Source organism: Rattus norvegicus, chromosome 4 (genome assembly GCF_036323735.1).
Source record: "Rattus norvegicus strain BN/NHsdMcwi chromosome 4, GRCr8, whole genome shotgun sequence".
In the NCBI taxonomy this organism is placed as follows: domain Eukaryota; kingdom Metazoa; phylum Chordata; class Mammalia; order Rodentia; family Muridae; genus Rattus; species Rattus norvegicus.
Genome location: NC_086022.1, coordinates 35,637,995 through 35,658,904, shown reverse-complemented (window position 1 = coordinate 35,658,904; position 20,910 = coordinate 35,637,995). Strand labels below are relative to the sequence as shown.

The following is a 20,910-nucleotide window of genomic DNA, read 5'->3' as shown; positions in this document are numbered from 1 at the left end:
GTCAACTAGTTAGAACACAGAGACCCTACCACACACAATTCTAAGGCCAAGGGGCACAGCACAATGGAAACGTTGGAACACAGTCAGGATTGTCTAGTATTGAGTGACTTCGCCTGCCTTTGGTCCTGAGTTTCCTGTGATGTGGAAATATTTAACTGTGTGCTCAAGGAATAGGTTTGAGTAGTGAAATAATGTATGTTGTGGGGCCTGGCTCTTAGCTGATGTTACTTTATCTTTTTAGATTTCCGTTCATGATTGTAAGCTAAGTATTGTTCTTTACTAATTTTACACATTGTAAATCTTTCACACGTAGACAAGTACATGAATAATAAAACGAACGAACACTATAAAACAAAACAGTTCGCTGGTTCAAGACAGGAGGACCGGCTACACCCGCAGGAAGCTCTGGGAGGACCTTCGGTGTCCCAGCATTCCTCGCGCTGCCCTGTAGCTCTTCCCCTCTAGTCTCTATGGTTGCGCCGGCGTTGGTAGTATCGGCGCCTCACTAGTACTGAGGCTTCCAACTTTGTGGTCGATCTCTGAGCGTTGTTGGGGCTTGGCGCTGCGCTATGTCCGAGAAGAAGCAGCCTGTCGACTTGGGTCTCCTGGAAGAGGACGACGAGTTCGAGGAGTTTCCCGCGGAAGGTAACCGCCAGGCCGCGCGCTGGGACCGGGGCCTACGGTGGGGCGGCGTCGGGCCTGCTCTCTGAGTCTGCGGGGATGAGCTGTGCCCAGCCGCGCGGATCCCGGCACGGCCTCCGGGTGTCCAGGCTTCGGGTTCGGAGTCCCGGTAGCCGTCGCTTCAAGGCGCGGCCCAGTGTTTTGTTCCTTGTCGCTGGGAGGAACCAGGTGAAGCTGGGCCCTCGTTGCCGCGAGGTTGGGCCTTTAAACTCCAGCCCTAGACTCTAAGCATCTACACAATCTCTTGCTTTCCTTGGGTTTCACAGCCTCCCCTTGGTATTAAACTTCAGAATCCCACTGTTGCCCCAGACAGACAGTGCTGTCTACTCTTAGGACAGCGCGAATGAGCCCTCTGAAGTATGATGGTAGAGTCCTGTGTGGTATACTTATTACAAATTTTGCCTCAATTTCTCTTCCTCTCCATTTACGGTCACTTGAATTAACCCAAGCTTTATAAAACTCTTAAACATCTGCATTCTAAACTAACTTCAATACTAGGGATGCTTTAATTGTCTCATTGTAGATAATATATATAGCTAATGTTGAAGAGTTTGCTCTATGATCTTGGGAATGTAAGTGCTTCACTTGTATCGCCACAATCCATTTCCACAAATATAAGAAGTAGATACTAATGTGTTTACCATTATTCACATAAGGAAACGGAAGTTTGGAACAGTTGAAAAACAGGCCCAGTGTCAACTGGAATTGATAAAACTGAGATGACTTAGTTTACACCAAAGTCCTTAAGTTTAACAGTTACCTTCTGTTTGCTAGCTGGGCCCCTTTGGCCATGTTTTAAATTGATTACTTTATTGACTAATTGTTTTCAGTAGAATTCCCAAATATTTACCCCCTTTTTAAAAAGCGAGTTATACTGTTGCCTTTCTGAAGGTGGTAGGAAGAGAATTGTGGGTAGTCGTGGGCACATATGGCATCAAGCAATTATCACTTGGCAAAAATTGTACTTAGTTACCCCACCTTGGTCTCAGGGTGCATAGAATCACATCCCAGGAACATTTAGTCTGTTGCGGATAATGCAATGTTTTAATATTAGTGAAAGAGAACATTAGTATATATATATATTATGCAACCTCAAAAACCAATTTAGAAGATATATTTCCTCCCAGTTAGGAGTCTATAATATATTATGGGATAGTTTACCTTTTGTTTAGGTAATGAATTTATCTGTCCAGTCTGATGTTTTCAGGCCCATTAATAATCTAAATAGAGCTTTGTGGTAAAATTGGCTAAGTGAGGGAAGGTTAGATTCTTAGTCTAACTACTTATTTCAGATGCTCTTTATTATTATATACAAGTTACACAGTTAAGACACTTGCTTTGCATTGAATAGAGTTCAACATCCAATCTTGAAGCAGTAGAGTTCACATAAATAAAACAAACCATGACTCTTGCCGTTAAGTGGCCAACTCAGAATCTAAGAGGCCTTCCTGACCAATGCACCCACCCAGATTCTAACCCTTACCTTTAGTGCAAGTATTTATTTAAAATAACTAGATGGCAAAAGAATTTAGAAGTAACTGTCAGCTTGACAGTGTACTAGATTTTTTTCAGCACTTTTTGTCAACTTTAGTGTAGTGTCTGTCCTTCAAAGCCTGTATTTTGAGTAGTAGTCTCTTTAGTGTTGACAGTTGTATTGTGTTTAAACATTCTATTGAAGTTAAGGAAAAATATTCTAAAGACAAAAGAATGCACAGGAGACAGTGTAAATGCAGTGTCATTTATTGATCTTCCAAATTTGTTGTCTCTGTGAGAATGTAGAGTCTAGTTTGTTGAGGAATCTTTACATTTAAATGAGAAGTAACATTTGAAATAATTTGTTATGCACATGTATGTTTCTTCTGGTTAACAGTTACATAGCCTTAATTTAAATTAGGGAGATTTTTGATATATAATTAATTCGGTGAAATTACTAAGTATTTACAAATTAAAAACTGATTACAAACTAAAGGAAAGAAAACCTAAAAAGAAAACAAAAACAAAAAAACTGAGGAACTTTCTTTGTTTGAGACTAACCATGTTCTTTCAAATTTTTGGTTTTGTCATGCTATAGATCTACTGTTGCTGATGAAATACGGTTTCATGGACCAGCAGTCTTGGCATTTGCATTGTTTGAGGGGATGTTAGAAACACTTCTTAAAATTTGCATCTTTCAGTATTTGAGTTTTCTATTAAGTTTTTTGTACCCTTATTTTACTTTCAAGTGCTTTTCCTTTGGAAAACCCATTCCTTTTTGGTTTGTTTGTTTTGTTTTGTTTTGTTTTTTTTGTTTTTTCTTGTGATGGCCCTTTATGAAAAATATACCACTGATAAACGCATTTATAGAATAAATGAAACATTTTCTTGTTAAGCCAATCTGGAGCTGTCTCTGCCATTATAGGATGTCTTACTCCAGGGGTTTTGTTACTTGAGAGCGCTCCATAGTGAGCAGACTACTCTCTGGGTTGTGTGCAAACTGTACACTGTAGAGCTTGTCACAGGCAAGTCATTGAATTGTTTTCACAGTGTCGATTGGGAGTGTTGTTGCTCCAACTCCTCCCACATAAGAACCTGCTAGATGGGCTCTCAATTTGGTGATCTTAAAGAAAGATAAATTTTATTTTAAAAAGAGACCTTTAGTTAATGTTTGTGTGGAGACTTCATTGCTTCATTGAATGGCTCTTCTTCAGTGTGAAGCGTAACATCTGGAATGAGTCTCTGAAGGTACAAAGGAACAAATGTTCCATTTATCCCCCTAGTTCCCTTGTTTAGTCTGAATCTGTTACATTGGCAATTCCTTAAAATTATTCTAATTGGTGGGTATGTACTATAATGGTCATTCAGACGGAACTGTTACAAAATCATGTTAAGAATCTTTGTGTAATGTATATGTATTCTGCACAATTTCTAGTTGTTTATGCTGAGTGAGAATAGGCTTTCTAAAGAAGCCATTCAAATCCACAGTTCTGGTATGGCTGGTTTTAATATATTTCTGGAGGCCTTCAGAAAGAGTGTTAGACCCAGGTAACAACGTTGTGAGAACATTTCAAATGTTATCCATGCAGTTAGGTTAGTGGTTACAGAGTGGGTTATAAAATTGAAGTTGTTGTATAATTGAAACTTGAAACTACTTTCTTCTTGTCAGATAGATATTGAAAGGATTTTAAAGTATCGCTGATTTCTTTTCACTGACATGTAGAAGTGGATGATAAAAGCAGGAAGACACAGTGGTTGTCTAGTGTTTTATTTATTTGCTTTCTCATTTTCCAGAGCTAAGATGTTTGGTTTATATTGTCTTGCTTTTTTAGAATATTTTGAGTGAAATTGGGATCAGGATTTGCAAGAGTTCTGCTATGTTAACTATTGTATAATTTTTCTGTAACCAATAAAACTCATATATATGAGTTCACCCTGTCCCATTAAATTCCCTGATACATTTGAGAATGTTGAGAATCTGTTGAGTCAGACAGCGGGTTGATCATTTCCTGAAGCTTCTCCTGGGTAACTAAGGCCTTCTCATTGGAATCTGACAAAGTAGGCCATCTTGTAGAGGTCTAAACATCTGGTGAGTGCTTTAGTTTATCACAGTCACATGACTCATAGAGGTAATAATGGCCATTTTGTGAGTGGTAGCCAAGGAATTTAAATGTGTAGTTAGGGTTTTATTACTTCGAAGAGACATTATGACAGTGGCAACTCTTTTAAGGAGTTAATTGGGGCTAGCTTACAGTTCAGACTTTAGTCCATTATTGTCATGAGGGGAAGCATGGATGGTATACAGGCAGACATGGTACAAGAGAGGTAGCTGAGAGTTCTACATCTGGATCCATAGCAGGCAGAAGGAGGAGACTGAGTAGTCACTAGGCCTGACTTGAGCTTCTGAAGCCTTAAAGTCTACTTCCAGTGACAAATGTCCTCCAACAAAGACACACCTCCTAATGATGCCCCTTCCTGTGAGCTATGGAGGCCATTTTCATTCAAACCACTACCCATGTCCTATACACAGATGTTGTAAGGAAGATTTGTTATGAGAATACCATTAAAATATGTTTAATTCCAGCACTTGGGAGGCAGAGGCAGGGTGATGTCAATGAGTTCAAGGCCAGCCTGGTCTACAGAGTTCCGGGATAACTAAGACTACAGAGAGAAACGCTAGGGTGAAAAACAAACAAAATTAACTTGAACATTGGTACTAATTATTAGAAGAATTTCTTTATAGATTAAATATAGAAGACAGACAGGACCATTGTTGACTGTTTTCCATACTATCTTGGTTATTTTACCTAGTACCAACAGGGGCTTTGATGTTAACAATTATTAAATGTATTGTGGTAGTCATATAAACAAGACCATCCAACATTTAAGTTAGTTGCATGGTGCTGATATGAAATAGAAAATTTGTGTTCCTCAAACTTTGAAAGAAGATCCCTAGTCTACATGATAGGTGGGTATAAGAAGGTACTTAAAATGTCCATTTTTAGAAGTTGTATTCCGAGACGGAGAGATGGCTTATTGGTTAAAAGTCTTAGCTGCTCTTCTAGAGGATTGGGGTTCCATCTCCAAGACCCACTCATAAGGCAGCTCACAACAGTCTGAAACCCCAGTTCAGGAGATCTGGCACCCCTCACATAGACATATATGCAGACACCCACCCACAAGGCAGCTCACAACAGTCTGTAACTCCATTTCCAGGAGATCTGGCACCCTCACATAGACATATATGCAGGCAAAACACCAGTGCCCACAAAATAAAAATAATAAATAAATAATTGTATTCAAAGAAGTAAATTTTTGAATCACAATAGCTGTTTCAGGGGAGGGATGTTGAAACTATGTAAATATTAATTCTAATCCCCAAGACTTTAATGCATTTATTTTCTTATTTCTCATATATTTATCTTACTATGTGCTGAACTTTTATTTATTTATGTATTTATTTTTATTCTTTTCATCTTTATTAACTTGGGTATTTCTTATTTACATTTCGATTGTTATTCCCCTTCCCGGTTTCCGGACCAACATCCCCCTAACCCTCCCCCTCCTCTTCTCTGTGGGTGTTCCCTTCCCCATCCTCCCCTCATTACCACCCTCCCCCCAACAATCACGTTCACTGGGGGTTCAGTCTTGGCAGGACCCAGGGCTTCCTCTTCCACTGGTGCTCTTACTAGGCTATTCATTGCTACCTATGAGGTTGGAGCCCAGGGTCAGTCCATGTATAGTCTTTCGGTGTGCTGAATTCTTAATTCAATGAATTATTATTTTATTTTTATTCTTACTGTCTGATATGAATATGAAAAACTCCATGCTTGTTTTTATGTGTTTTTTTTTTTTTTGCATGTCCTTATTCTTTCTTCATTTACTACCGTTTAACACAGGATGCTTGAAGCACACTGTAGTTTCCCTGCTTGGTTGGAGTGGAGAACAGGATCTTGGTTCTGCTTATGCTCATTGCTTTTAGGGTGTTATTGTTCCCAGTGGAAGGAACAAGAGAGTGTGCAGTTATATGTATGTGTGGATCTGTAAAAGCCACAAGTTTACCTTAGGTCCTCCACTTGGAGTTCAGAACCACAGGGTCCTTGCAGAGTTTTGTCTGTTTGCCTCTTCAACATTTATAACTCCCTGCTCTAGTAACTAGACACCTGTTATCTACTGCATCTTAAGTGTATTGTCTGTTTATCTTAAATGTCTTGTCCATTGTTTATCCTCTCCTCTGCTGGCCTGTAAAGTTCTGCTCATCCTTTTAGGGCTTAGCCTTCTGTCTGGCAGAGCTCTCCCTCTCTCTCCTCACTCTAGCACAAGTGACTTCTTCATTCTCTCCAGGCTGTGACACACTGACCACATATGTTGCCTCTTCATGGAAATGTTCTCTTTCATTACTTTGGGCACCTCGTCTAAAACCAGGTGCATTTTAAATTTAAACATATATTCCCAAATTACTTTTGAGAAGAGTTATGCTGATACATATTTCTGTTTATAATTCATGTTTTCTTTATTAAGCTTTCTTGTACCAGATATTGAACATTTTAGTCATTGCCAATCAGATATATGAAAAATAAGATTCTATCATTTTATTTCAGGTCATTTACATTCTTTTTCTTTTAGTTGTATGTGATGTGTAAATGTGTGCATATGTATATGGAGGCCCAAAGTGGGCACCAGGGGCAATCTTCTCGATCTTACTTTGAAGCTGGGTCTCTCAGTGAACCTGAAACTCCTCCTCAGTTTGGCAAGGCTGGGTGTCCTCAGGATCTTCTCTTCCTCCTCAGTACTACAGGTGCATCCCACCACACTCAGCTTTGCTGAGGAGCCAAATTCATTCAGGGTTTTGTGATTGCACTGCAGGCATTTACCCAGTGAGCTATCTCCTAGCCCCTTCTTCTGTTGTTGTTGTTGTTGTTGTTGTTTTTGTTGTCGGAGGTTAACTATTATACTTTTCCTTGAACCCTACTCTTTACTTTCTTTGTCTGTGATTCATGCATAATGTTTTTGAGCTGTGAGAGGTTTTTCTAATTGTACTAGCCTGCTTGGGCTGCCAGAAGAAAAGACTATAGACTGAATGGGCTAAACAACTGAGTTTTATTTCTCTCTCAGTCTGGTGAGACAGGTGTTGACAGTCATTCCTAGTGAGAGGAAAGCTGCCTTCTCTCTCTTGTTCTCCAATCATGTCCTGAGGTCCCCTCTTTCATGACCGTATTCAGTCTGAATTATCCCCCACCCTCTTTGTAGAGTGCTATACATATAAAATTTAAAGACACTGGAGATGTATAGCTATATATAAGCAGCATACTTTGTATATACATAGTATACATTGTTTAAGAATACATGAAAATCAGAATGAATAATCCCTACAGAGGTAGGAGATAAGAGTTATAAACCAGAATGTTAACAGTACAAACAAATTCTTTGGAAATTATCTGATTAACTATTTTCATGCTTATGTAGCCTGAGCAAACAAAAAGCAATTGTGACTTGTAGTATTTAAGATCACTACCTGGTTGTTAAGTTTTGCTCATTGAAAACTGAATTATGAAAACATTAAAACAGAAGTAAAAATGGCAAAAAATTGTATGATCTTTTGAAGTGTTTAAAGTCCACCAAATATCTTTGTCCAATCTGGTAGCTGTCTTTATTTTGAAAGTTTCTCTGCTTGAGTTTCTTACCCTACAAGTCTTTTCTAATTAACATGAAACAAGTGACTTTCATTTGATATAAATTGCTTCTTATAAATCTGTAACTGAGGAATGCAGAGAGAAAATAAATGACTTTAGATGCCATTGTCAGTCCTAAATGCTTTACACAACCTCTTACTGTTCATAACAGCTCTGTGGGGTATAGACTTTTTACCCAGGGCTTTAGCAAAATAAAAAATAAAGTAACTAGTCACCAGGTAGACACTGTACTAAAGCCGATTTTAACTCTACGGGATCTGTGTGTGAATGTAGTAAAGAATATAAATGCTGAGGAATAAGGACCAGTGGCTCTGTCACCAAGCAGAGTGCTTTAGTTTTGGGAAATGCCTATCTCAGGAAGAATCTCTAAGGTTTCATTCCTACCCTCAGCCCCATTCATACCCATATCCCTGGCTAAATGTCAACAATTGTGGCTTCTGAGTGAGATTTCAATTTCTTTCTCTGGGAGGGAGGGAGGGAGAGAGAGAGACAGAGAGAGACAGAGAGAGAGAATATTAAAACACGCTAAATGTAAAGTTCAACAACAGTTCAAAAAAAAAGATTACTTTCATGGATTTAAAACATGAGTTAGGACTGTTGGAACAGATAATTTAAGGAATGGAATTGGGTGAACAGTTGGCTCTGTGGTTAAGAGAACCTCTTCCTGAGGTCCTGGGTTCAATTCCCAGCACCCACATGGCACTTAGAACTACCTGCAACTCTAGTTCCAGGGGATCTGACTCCTCTTATGACTTCCATGGGTATCAGTCATGCATATTGTGTACATACATTCAGGAAGAACATTCATACAAATAATTAATCTTTAAGAAAGAGAGATTAAAATTTAAAAGAGGAGCTTCCAAAGGAAGGATAAGTAAATGCTTGGAGGTGAAAATACATGTGTATTTATTGTTTGTAGATGATCTAGTGCTCGTGGTATAAGTGAAGGTTTTCTCTGCACCTTCAGTTGGAGGCCACATGAGGGTGGAATGAGAGAATTGACTCCACCAAGTTGTCCCAAGTTGTCTTCTGGCCCTAAATAACATGGCATGTGCCCCTCTCTCAAAAAATTTTTAAAGCTATTCATTTATTTATTGAGAAAAGGAACTAAGAAATAGTATTTGTAAACACAGGTAGCTAGAGATCTGATCTTGGCAGTCTTTTAAGTCACAATTATTGTGGACTTCATTGTTAAATAGATTTGAAGTGCATGTGAGGGTTTTTTTGTTTTTATTTACTTATTTGCTTTTGACAATGAGGCATGTGAGTTTTGTATAGACACTAAACTGTTTGGGAGATCTTAAGCCAGCAGAATTAATTTGCAGTGGTAGAGACAAGACTCGAGTAGATGAAATAGTAAATTGTTGAAATAACTGAGATACGAAGGTTCTCCAGTTAGGTCATTAGTGAAGTGAGGAGGATAAAGCATGGATAACAGGAAGCCAACTGATTCACATGGGTCTGCTAGTTATATGTGGGGCGTCAGGAATAGTAAGAGATCAAGGAGTCTGATTTTGCACTTTTGTGCCCAAGAAATAGATGATGGAGTTCAGTTTGAATAGCACTGAATAGTAAGAGGCAGGGTAAAAATTTAAGGTAAGAGTTTAAGTTATAAGGGCAATTTGAGAATGATTTCTGGCCACTCTATTAAGTGAAATTGAAGGTACTGAGTTTTAAAATGAACAAAGTGGAAACATTCTGTCAAATACATGTTATTGATGAAAAGAACTTGATTTGAAATTTTTAGACATTTCGTTTTAGACTCTGCCACTGTGGCAAGGAGTTGCCCACCGGTGGCTTGGGGGCACCACCATGTATGGATCACTTTTGCTTATTTATTCTAAAGCCCTCCTTTGACATGTGGTGCTGTGAGTGCTAGGTACCTTGTCTACTAAGTAGACATTGGAGAGTAGAATATAGTAGAGATGTGTTTGCATTGGGGTTATATTGAAACCAAGTTCTGAAAAGAATCCACTCTGGTTTTGTAACCTAAAGAAGGAGAGCATTGGTGCACTCCATTCTCACATTTACCAAGAACCCATGTTACACTTTCAGAAATGACATGAACTATAACTAGATATATATAACTTTTGTATTTGGTATAGAGGAGATATATATATATATATATGAAATAATATTTGGAGTTATTAAGCTCTGCTAAGCTTTTCACAGAACAAGGTCGGTACATAAGCTTATTTACTAAGCAAAATTGTTAGCTCCTTTGTAGAATACATGTTATATTCTGATTTGCCAATATGACTAATTTTCCTAATGCTTTTATCAAATAATTTAAAATGCTTACTTAATAGCTGTAATTCAAAAGAAAGGTATTTCTTCGGTTGACAAGGTGGCACAGCAGGTTAGAGATACGTGTTGCCAAGCCTGACAGTGACCTGAGTTTGATCTCTAGAATCCACATGGTGGGAGGAAGACCTGACCCCCAAGTTGTCTTCAGACTTCCACATGCTCACTGTGGGAGGTGCTTTCATGCACACACAATAAATAAATGTGGATAAGAAGAAATTTATCAGATTCTTCATTTATAGTAATTGGAAGGTATCTGAGTCAACTTTAGTACATCTTACTCCCAGGATAAGGTATTAAAATTTAAAAGTATATTTACATTTATTGAGCTAGTGAAGAATTAGATACCAGTGAATGATTAAGTTATAAAACCTATAAAAGAGTAGCATGAGCACGCAAGGTAGTGAAGGCACTTGCTACCCAGCCTGGTGCTGTGCCTTTGATTTTCAGGATCCGTGTGGTAGAGGGGGAGAGCCAGCAGGAGCTCTCAGAGTAGTCTTCTCAACTCCACATATGCACATGGCTTGTACACCCACATATCTAGACATACTTGCATACAATGTAATTTTTAAAATTACCAAGGAAATAGAGCAATTTTTGTGAATCCTCAAGCATTGCCAGTGGTATTTATTGCCTCCCTTGCTTTGTGAGACATTTCATTTTCAAAGAACTTTATTTCTGCCCTTTGCTGTCTCCCCTATTAAAGCATGAGAAGGCTGTTTAAAGTGCTCGTCTGCTCAGTATGATCAATACATTAGAAATCACACCGTTTTAAAGAAACAAAAGACTTAGGTTAAGAATTTTGACTTTTTCAGATTAAGAATTGGCACTTCATAAAACAAATTACCAACTCAGTTACATTTCTTGTTGGTGATTTTCTGAAGCATTTGGTTACAAATTAACAAGTTTTTTTGTTCCTGTCTCACAAAGTTAAAAGAAGTAAAGCCATCAGGGAGACATTTGAATGACACCAAGTAATAACAATATTAAAATCAACATTTTGAATCAAATAATAATTTGGATTAATAGTTTCTGGAACCCTATAATTTTAGTGTTTCTAAAAAGGCAATTGCTTTAGAAGACAATTAAAGTTCTGCAGTGCTTTTGAAAGACTTCATAAGCTGTATCAAAAAGTACTGTATTTTTCTTTTTTTATATTTTTAACTTACATCTTTCCACACATGATCATTTCCTTCTTAGGGGCCAGTACAAATGGAAACTGCTTACTTAACGGGAAATTATTTAGTTGGAAGTGTTTCAGGCTGACTGTTGCCTTGATGTTTAAGTAGCTTCACATATTCTTCTATTGTAGGTTTACTGACATCACACACACACACACACACACACACACACACACACACACACACACACACACACACCCTCTTTCTCAAAACTTAGTATGAAGTCTTTGTTCAGATTATTGTTTGGCTAATCTTGTTTTTAAACTTTAAACTCCCTCAGGTATGATTATAAAAATTTCTAAAAGTATCTCAACAGGTATTTGACATTTCCTGTGTCTATGCTCTAGCCAAACAGCATATTTACAGCCAGGGTTTAAGACTGGAGGGGTGGAGGATTGATATTAAAAAGTTAGTATCTTTTGTGAAGCAGCCTTTTCTTCATCTGGTTTTGATTGTGGTAATGGTGATTATTCTCAAACCAAAAAGGGTAATACAGAGTGATTTTTAAGACCCATTCTAGTTCCAAACATCAGTAATTTTTAAATAGTCATGTCATTTTTAATAGCCATTTTATAAAAACTTCAAGTACAAAGCCTAAATTTGTTGTAAGGCAATTTAATGAAGTAGTTTCCTTTGAATTTTAATAAGTAAGGGTTTAATAATAACATTTCTTTAGGGGGAAAACCTAGTTAGATTACTAAATGGCCATAGTACTATAGTCAGTATAGTAAGACTGGAGGGAATATGGAGGAGCAAAAGGACTATTATCAGCCAATCATTAGTAAATTCAGTTGTTCTATTACAACTTTGACATTCAAGAAACTATATGTTTCTAAACAAATCTGGGATTATTTGAAGGTTTTGTTCAATTTTAATTATGTGTATGCACCTATGTGTGCGTGCTACATGCATGCAGGTGCCCTCAGAGACCAAGAGAGGCAGTCAGCATCCCCAGAGCTAGAATTAAGCATGGTTATGAGTGTGGGTGGTGGGCAGTGTGGGTCTTCTAAAAGAACTATAAGCACTTTGAAGCTCCTGTTGTATTTAAAATTTGATCCCAGCATCCATTGCCTCTTCTATGTAACACGATTTCACATAATGGTTTCTTGGCGTTGTTAACGGTATAAAGTACAGTGACAGTCCATAAAGGAAATAATCTCACCCACATTGACATAGCTGCATTAAATGTAGGGAAGAGGTGAACAACTTAAAATATTTAGGAATTAAATGGGACAAGATGTAACTATGGTAGTTGAAGGAGGAAGAGAGTAGCTATGATGTCTTCCAAATTTCTGTTCTTTTCTGGTTTGTGGAAAGAGGTAAATGGAAGTACTTTTCTTCTTTCTGTTCTTAAATCAGAAAAATTTAAGTATGTAACTGGAATAAATGTTGTTGTGAGCCACTGTTGAATAGTTTTTAATCTAGTACCTATATACAGAACAAAACCAAATCATGCATGAATGCCTGCCTGTGTGCCTTCGTTCTTTATCTTCTGAGATTCATGCTATTTTCTCCACATTGACAGAATGAATACCTGACAGAACAATTTATGGGAGGAAAATTTTATTTCTGCTCACAGATTCAGGGAAATGTCAGCCCATCATAGCAGGGAAAGCATGGCCCCTGGTGTGTGAGGTAGGGACTTGTCCACATGATTGTCCTTAAGAAAGGTAGAAAGCTCAATTGGACTACCTTCTAAAGTCCACCCCTGGTCATGTACTTCAACCAGCCAGGTCTACTTAATAGAAGCTCTGTAGCCTTCAGAGAAGTGCCACAGGGTCCAGACTAATATTTAAACATGGAATATTTTCAGATTCAAACCATAAGACTGAAATCTTGGTAGCTGTTTTTTCTTTTTTCTTCTCCTTTTATTATATATATGTGTACATATACATAATATATCTTGATTATAATTTCCCCTCCCAGTTCCTCCCTTCCTCCCTTCTCATCTGGAGCCATTCTTTCTGTTTTTCTGTTTGTTTCTTGAAAATAAACAGGCCTCTAAGGGATAAAAATAAAATAAAATAAAAAACAAACCTCTTCTATGTAAGAACTGGACAAAAGAAACAGGAAAAGAGCCCAAGAGAAGGCACAAGAAACAGAAACCCACTCATTTACACACTGGGTAATCCCACCAAAAAATACTAAACTGAAGCCATAATCTACTCAAAGGACCTGGACAGATCTGTGTAGGTTCTGTGCTTGCTGTATTTTTAATAGGCCACTAAAAAGATGAAAGTCATGATTAGGACAGACTCATAGAAACTACCCAAGAATTACTGGGTTTGAGATGAATGCAGAGAAATCAAACAAAAATATATAGGATCAGATTTTATTCTTGTGATTAAGGATTCTGTACATGTTCCATAACCTTGTTCATGTGCTAAGTGCTAGCTGTTATTTAGAATTACAGAGGCAGATAGATTAGATGTTATTCCTAAGAAACTGAGACATCTCACCTAATTATTAATTGCCCAGGGTATTAATGCCATGATACTCAAATTCTAGAGGTGATATTTACCATGGGTGGAATTTTGTACTGATGAATTTATTTTCTTTGTTTTGGGTTTTTTTGTTTGTTTGTTTGTTTTTTTGTCATCTTGACAGAAACTAAGACCATCTTGGAAGAGGAAACTTCAACTGAGAAAATGTCCCTAGCATTTTATCCTGTATGCAAGCCTTGATTAATGATTGACTGATGTGGGAGGGCCTAGTCTACTGTGGGTGGTGCCTCTCCTAGGCCCTTGCTGATTACCCCATTGAAGAGGCCAGTTATCGAAGTCTCACCTTCTCGTTTGTCTTATAGATTCAGAATTAAATTTATCCAGAGGTCCATAGAGGTAATGAGCATCTATTACTGCTTACATTGAGAAGCACATGCTGCATTGTTCTAACTCAGTGGTGATACTGTTGTGTACTTGGCTAAGATGACAATGGCTATGCCTCACCAATGTCTCAATGAGTAAGCAGTCTGTCCTGTTTGGTGTCTACCCATTTCTCATTCCATAATTTTAATAGTGGTTAGTGATCTTTTACTAAGTTGCAATGAAGTTTTGCAAAATGATCATTTCTAATTCTGTCAGTCTTTGTACTTATACAAATGCAACTGTAAAGAATATTCTCTATTTTTCTGTCCAGGGTTTGCTGTAAACGGACATGTTGTTTTTCTTAACAGTGTTACTCGTTTCAGGAAGATTCTATGAGCTTTGACATGCTTTCTGGCATTAAAAATAAATCTAACTTGCCTGGTGGTTTGTATGTCACAGATTTGAAATCAGCCATTTCTTCATGAAGCTGTGACAGCTTTTATAATGGTGAATAAATGACTAGTGTTTGAATTAATTAGAAGTCAAGTAGTGAGTGAGTTCAAAAGCTGGTACAACGATAACATCAAATGCTTGATCATTTACAAAATTCTAAGCAGACTTGAGAAGATTGTTCGGTGGATTAAGGATTATGAATGTTTGCTGTGCAAGCATAAGGACCTGAGTTTGAATCCTCAGTGTCCGTAGCAAAAGTTGTTTTATGGCTGCCCATACCTGTAATCTGGTGCGACAGAGACAGGAACTGTCCCCGGGGCTTGCTGGCTCCCATTCTAGCTCCAGGCTCATTGTGAGAAATCCTGTCTTAATAACATGGGAAGTAAGAGAGGAGAACACCTAATGACCTGTGCTTCCACACATGTGCATGTGCACCCCCACACTCACATGTACCCCACATATACCAGTGGAAGTTCAAAATATCAAGTGTGAACTTAGGAGCTAATTAAAAATTAAGATCTTATGGGTCATTCTTCATTATACAGTTTCTCCATTAGAGGGATGTGCATAAATAAGACACATGACAAACATGGAGAAACTGTGAGTAGATTTGAATGTTCAAATTTGTTTGTCATCCCCCCTCCACCTTACTTTGATATTTCTCATGCAGGACTTTGCTGTGTAGCTGAGGCAGAATTCATGAACCTCTGCTTCTGCTTTAGTGCTGGGATGTGTACAGATGTGTACTACCACACCTGGAACAGTAGTTTTATTTTAAAGGAAATATGTAAAGTTGTCAGTCAGGATTATAGCAGTTGTGTAAACTTAAGCAGGACTTGAGGGGCATATACTTTTGGGGTGTCATTGAAATGAAAGGAAAAGGGCAGGTGATTAAAGTGACATTCCCTTGGAGGCCAAATTTTCATCAGGATCTAAAGTAGAAGGAACAGATGGATGTTTTGGGTTTTTAATTTTTAGGGTTTTTTTTGTTTGTTTTTTGTTTTTTTGAGATATATATCATCTTCCCCTTCTCTTTCCCCCGTCTAATCCTCCCCTCCCCAGTGCTCTTCCAATTTCATGTTCTCATTATTTTCTTTGGTGGTGGTGGTGTGTGTTCCTAAATACATAAATACAACCTACAGTCCGTCTAATGTCATTTGTACATGCATGTTTTCAGGGCTGCTTGGCACTGCCCAGTGTTTCCCTGTTCTCCAGCTCTCAGCACTCCTTAGTTGTCTGTAGCTTTTTATTTAGTGCTGAGGCCTCCTGAGCTTTCCCCTTCGTGTTACCATGTCTATTGGTGTTCTTGTTCAGGCTTTTCTTACTTAGCCATGTTGGTGAGACTTCACGGGTGTGATTTCTGACATTGTGAAGAGTCACAGTCTCACAGCAGACCTCCTGTTCTGCTTTACAATCTTTGTGCCCTCATTTCTGGAATGATCCCTGAACCTTAGGAATTGTGTTACAGATGTATCACTAGGGCTGGCCACAGTCACTTGCCCGCTGTATATGATCAGTTGGGATTTTCTGTAACAGTCTCCATTTGTTGAAAAGCAGTTTCTGTGATAAGGAGAACTTATCTGTGGGTACAGGTATTTAGAATGTAGTTAGGGGTTGAGTGTGCTAGTTTAGTAAAGTGTGTGGCTATTGGTTCTCCTCCAAGATCTATGACTTCACTAGCCCTGGATAGTTGGTTAATTGGCTAATTTTCCAGTACTCTGCATGATTTCACTCCTGTTCAGCAGGCCTTATGTCCAATTCTAGAGCATTTGGCTTCTCATTAAGCTGTGCGTGCTTAGGGTTATTGTGTCAGGCTGCTCATCATCTGTGTTCATAGGCACCACAGCTGGGTAGGACTGTTGGTTGCTTCCTTCCTTTGGAAGCTTGCATGGCACCTTCTGGCATCGTGAAATATATTCCTCAGGCAGAAGGTGAATGTTTTCAGATCACAACCAGTTCAAGTCCTCGGGTCCTTGTGCCCTAAGTGCTTACTGTCTTCAGCAATAGGGACTTAAGTTTCCTCTGCTTTTCCGTCTTTAGGCCAGTTAGATTTTAGGTTTGTGCCCAGAGTCAGTTACATGTAGAATTAGAAAGTGTAAAGGATAGTTTTAACAGTGGGGATATATTTGGAAATCACCAGTATATTGCTGAACTGTTGTTACTGAAGGATACACTACAAGCAGAGGATGAATCAGGGATGCAGTTTCTAATTCAGGCATTCCATGAGTTTGTATTTCAAAAGCACAAAAAAAAAAAAAAATTTGAGGGTAACTACTTAGAAGTACTAACTAAACATTTGGTTGTATAAAGGTAACTAATTGATTAGTCCATTGCTTGAATAATTGCTTTAGAGCTTCTGTACTGTTAGAATTATTTTAGCAATAGATATTTATTTTGTAAGTGTATGTAGACACATATGCAGAGGAGTGCAGAGCCCAGAGTTGAATGTCAGCAGTCTTTCTCTGTTGGTAACTCTACTGCTCTCACTGAGCCCAGGAACTCACTACTACAGGCGCCTGCCACAGCAGGTACTGAGAGTCCCAACTCTCACCTTACTGAGCAATCTCTCCAGCCCTCAATAGACAATTACCCTAGAAGAACGCCTAAGAATATTTACACGGGTGTTTTTCTGGTAAAGCCGAAATATATCTAAGCCTGTCCTTTACAGCCAAAAGGAAAGAGGAAAAGGAACAACAATTAAAGTAAAAGCAACAATACTCTCTTCCTCCCCTGGTGTGTTTAAGTTTTTCCTTCTGTCAAAGTCCAGTGGGGCTCCCTGGTGTGCATCTGTTATTTCAGCACCCAGGATATGGAGGCAGGGAGATCAAGCAGGCGAGGCCACACTCCCCAACATGATGACTTTAACACCACTCTTGATGTTTATGAGATCCTCTCTCAAAAAACTTCTAAGTTTTATGTTGCTTTCTGCTTGCTAAATATAGGCGGTAGCTTATAATTTGAATATGTTTCTTTCTAGTTCTTTGAAGATTTCATACAATGGATTTTGATCATAGTCCTCCTTTCCCCCACATTCTTCCCAGATCTACCTCCTTCCCTGTCCTTCCCAACTTTGTGCCTTTTTTCCCTACCCATCATGTTCAATATGTGCTCCCTATATATTCTAAATGTTTGGCTTTCCCCTGGAGCATGGTCAGCTTACTATAGGCTCTTAAAAACAAAACAAAAACCTGACTCTTAGTCTCACAGCCGCTATCAGTTGCCCATAGGTCCTCAGCTAGGCCTGGGAACCCATGTCCACATCTCGTCTTGATGTTGGATTTGATCTGGCTGAGGCTGGTGTGTGCTGACAAAATCCATTGAGTTCACTGTGGGCATCTGCCCTGTTGTGTATGGAAGAGGTGAAAACAAGAGAGCAAACGTCGAAGATTTGTAGGGAAAGATTATAATTTTTCTTAGGTAAATTGTTAGTTGTTTTCTTTTTGAGTTATGTGGATACTTAATGGCAAATTTTATGTTTGTGGAAATCACCTATAAGAAATACTTAGATATCTCTTTCCATTTTTAGACTGGGCCGGCTTAGATGAAGATGAAGATGCACATGTCTGGGAGGATAATTGGGATGATGACAATGTAGAAGACGACTTCTCCAATCAGTTACGGTGGGTTTTCAGCCAGATTTTTATTGTAGTTCAGTATTGATTTTAAACATGGAATATTCAGGTTCCATAGATGGATGATTCTTTCATTATGTAAAATCAGACACACTACCTTTGGATTTCTAAACAGGAATATTTGAGGAAATTGCATACAACTTCTGTTCCCTTTAGAAAGGTAGTTAAATGAAAGCATATTTACTATTTTTCATGAACTGATCCTGTGAACATGTATTTTCAACCAGTGTTGCATAACTGAGCAGAAATTAGCATCATAGAACTAATTTGGAATTCAACAAGTGATTCTCATTTTTGCAGATTGGAATTATAGTAGTCTACTTTATTGTATTTGATACAAGTTCACCTGATTTGCCTATTCTAGAATTTCATATAAATGCTATTATAAAAGATACGTCCTTGTGTCCTAGCTTCTTCCACTTAGCATAATCTTTCCTAAGTTAAGAAATATTGTAGTATATACAGTACTTTATTCTTTTTTATAACTCAATAATTTTCTAATGTAGGATATATCATATTTTATGTGCTTGTCAGTTTGGGGACATTTTTACTTTTTATATGCTGTGTATAATGTGCTGCTATGAACATACATGCACACCTATTTTCAGGTTTTAGGGAATTTGAAGTGACATTTCTAGGTTGTATGGTAATTCTGTTTTAACTTTTTGAAGAACTGTCAGACTTGTCTATAATCGCTAAAAAATTTTTCCAATGGCAATAATAGAACATGTTGTTATTCATTTATTTTTCTTTAAATCTTGTAAGTAAAGGCCATGAAGAAGTATCTCCTTGTAATTTCTACTTTAATTTCCCTAGTGACTAAGGTTTTTGTGTGCTTCTTGGCCACGTGTAACATTTGGGGAGAGGAAAAGTCTGTTTATTCTTGGTATTAAAGCCTTATCAGACAGTCTGCTAGGTTGTTTCTTTTACCTTCTTAGGGCATTTTCAAAATTTAAAATTTTAGTAGTCAAGTTTACTTTTTCTTTTGCTACTTATACTTTTGGTATTGAAACTCATAACTAAATTGATAGTGAAGATTTATCCCTGTGTCTTTCTGTAAGAATTATATAGCTGAGCTCTTACTGTTAGACCTTTTAAATGAATTTTGACATGTATTGTGTGTGCAACTCACTTTTACATGTGAGCATCCAGGTTTCCGAACACCATTTATTGACAGGAGCTACTTCCCTTCCTTATATGATTATACTTGGGATGATTATACAATTGATAAAAATTTGGTATTTATGTCACCTTTGCAAGTCTCAAAATTTTGTTGAGGTGTCTAAAAATACAGCTGAATAGTAGTGTGTCCATTTTGCACGCATGATTTTAGTCCTTATTTCCACCCAAACAGCCAGACCAACAAAACCTTACTTTAGGGATTAGGAGAAGCTTCAGTGATTTATATACTTGTTACTCTTGAAGACCCAGACTCAGTTTCTGATACCTGAATGGTGGCTCCTAACCATCTGTAATTTCATTTCTGGGTATTCAGTACCTTCTTTTGACTTCTGTGGGCAGTAGATATTCAAGCAGTATACACATGTGCACGTAGGCAAAACTTTATACATATAAAATAAATCTGAAAGAATATTGTAAATTCTATTTAAATATACATTAGAAATAGGACTTTAGTATTTGCAAAGTTCTTAGAGGATAGTAAATAGTCTTTCATTTATTTTGTTAAGTAGGCTTATATATAAGACAATTATTGAAAATAAAATATAATTAGAGGATAAACACATTTTAAAATTATTATATTAACTGATACCAAATTTCCTTCTTATGGTTTCATTTTAGGAGCTAGAGTCAAGCTATTTTATAATGTTTTAAGCGAATGACCCACGCTTAATTTAGTTACTCTGTCTTAGAAGCATCTTAGAAAAAGTGCTAATACAGTTCGTCTTTTCTTCTTTCAGCGCTGAGCTGGAGAAGCATGGTTACAAGATGGAGACTTCATAGCATCCAGGAATGTTCCAGGAACTTAAACATGGACTCTACCACATTCTCGGACAGAGAAACCAGCATGGGATACTTTAGAGAATATGTTTATTTCATTATCTCTGGGATTTATTTTTGTTTGTATAAGAAAAACATAAGTAAATAAATGTTTTGATCTAATCTTTTTGGTTCAGATGTCTTGATCTTTTGCCTCTATCCCTAAATTTTATACTCATGAGTTTTAAGAAACTTATTAATATTATCCCAGTAAAGTTCACATTATAAAATTTTTTAATACTAATCAAACAGTCAGATGTTGGGCTTTATCAGATTATCCAATTTTACAAGATGTTTCTATTGTATGACATTAAATTTTAATACCTTCTGTCTTTTACTATAAGCAACATTTTCTGAAGTTTGAAGGAGACCCTTTAAGATCTGTGTTTTTAAAGTATTAGTCATTTTAAGTATCTGTAATTCACTTAGTTTCTGAGCCATTAATAATATTCTTAAGTGGTTGATTGAGTCTATTGGCTTGTTGGTCACACTTCTAAGAATCGTTATGTCTATTAAAATCGGGGAAGTGGGCAGTTAGCAATGTGTGAATTCTTAGCTACCGCATACTTTCATCTCACACAACAAAGTTTATAGAAGTTGTTACTGTTGCCATTCCTACTGTTTGAGTGGGAGATTTAGTTTAGTACATAAAGGACTCTTTGAAGTTAATATATAAAGTGTTTTAGAA

At 37.5% G+C, this 20,910-nt stretch overlaps 1 protein-coding gene across 1 annotated transcript; it reads left to right on the top strand.

Annotated features, from left to right (window-relative positions):
* Positions 1-442: 442 nt before the first annotated feature.
* On the top strand, positions 443-20,599 carry Sem1 (SEM1 26S proteasome subunit). Its single transcript, NM_001126090.1, has 3 exons — positions 443-645; positions 18,119-18,212; positions 20,144-20,599. Exons 1-3 carry the CDS (start codon positions 570-572, stop codon positions 20,184-20,186), a joined length of 213 nt encoding a protein of 70 aa, NP_001119562.1. The 5' UTR covers positions 443-569; the 3' UTR covers positions 20,187-20,599.
* Positions 20,600-20,910: the final 311 nt, after the last annotated feature.

Excerpts from the sequence above, each read along its gene's own strand:
- Sem1 (NM_001126090.1), top strand. The coding sequence starts at position 570 with ATGTCCGAGAAGAAGCAGCCTGTCGACTTGGGTCTCCTGGAAGAGGAC. Across the intron at positions 646-18,118 it reads CGAGGAGTTTCCCGCGGAAG|ACTGGGCCGGCTTAGATGAA; the intron begins GTAACCGCCAGG and ends TTCCATTTTTAG. Across the intron at positions 18,213-20,143 it reads GACTTCTCCAATCAGTTACG|CGCTGAGCTGGAGAAGCATG; the intron begins GTGGGTTTTCAG and ends TTCTTCTTTCAG.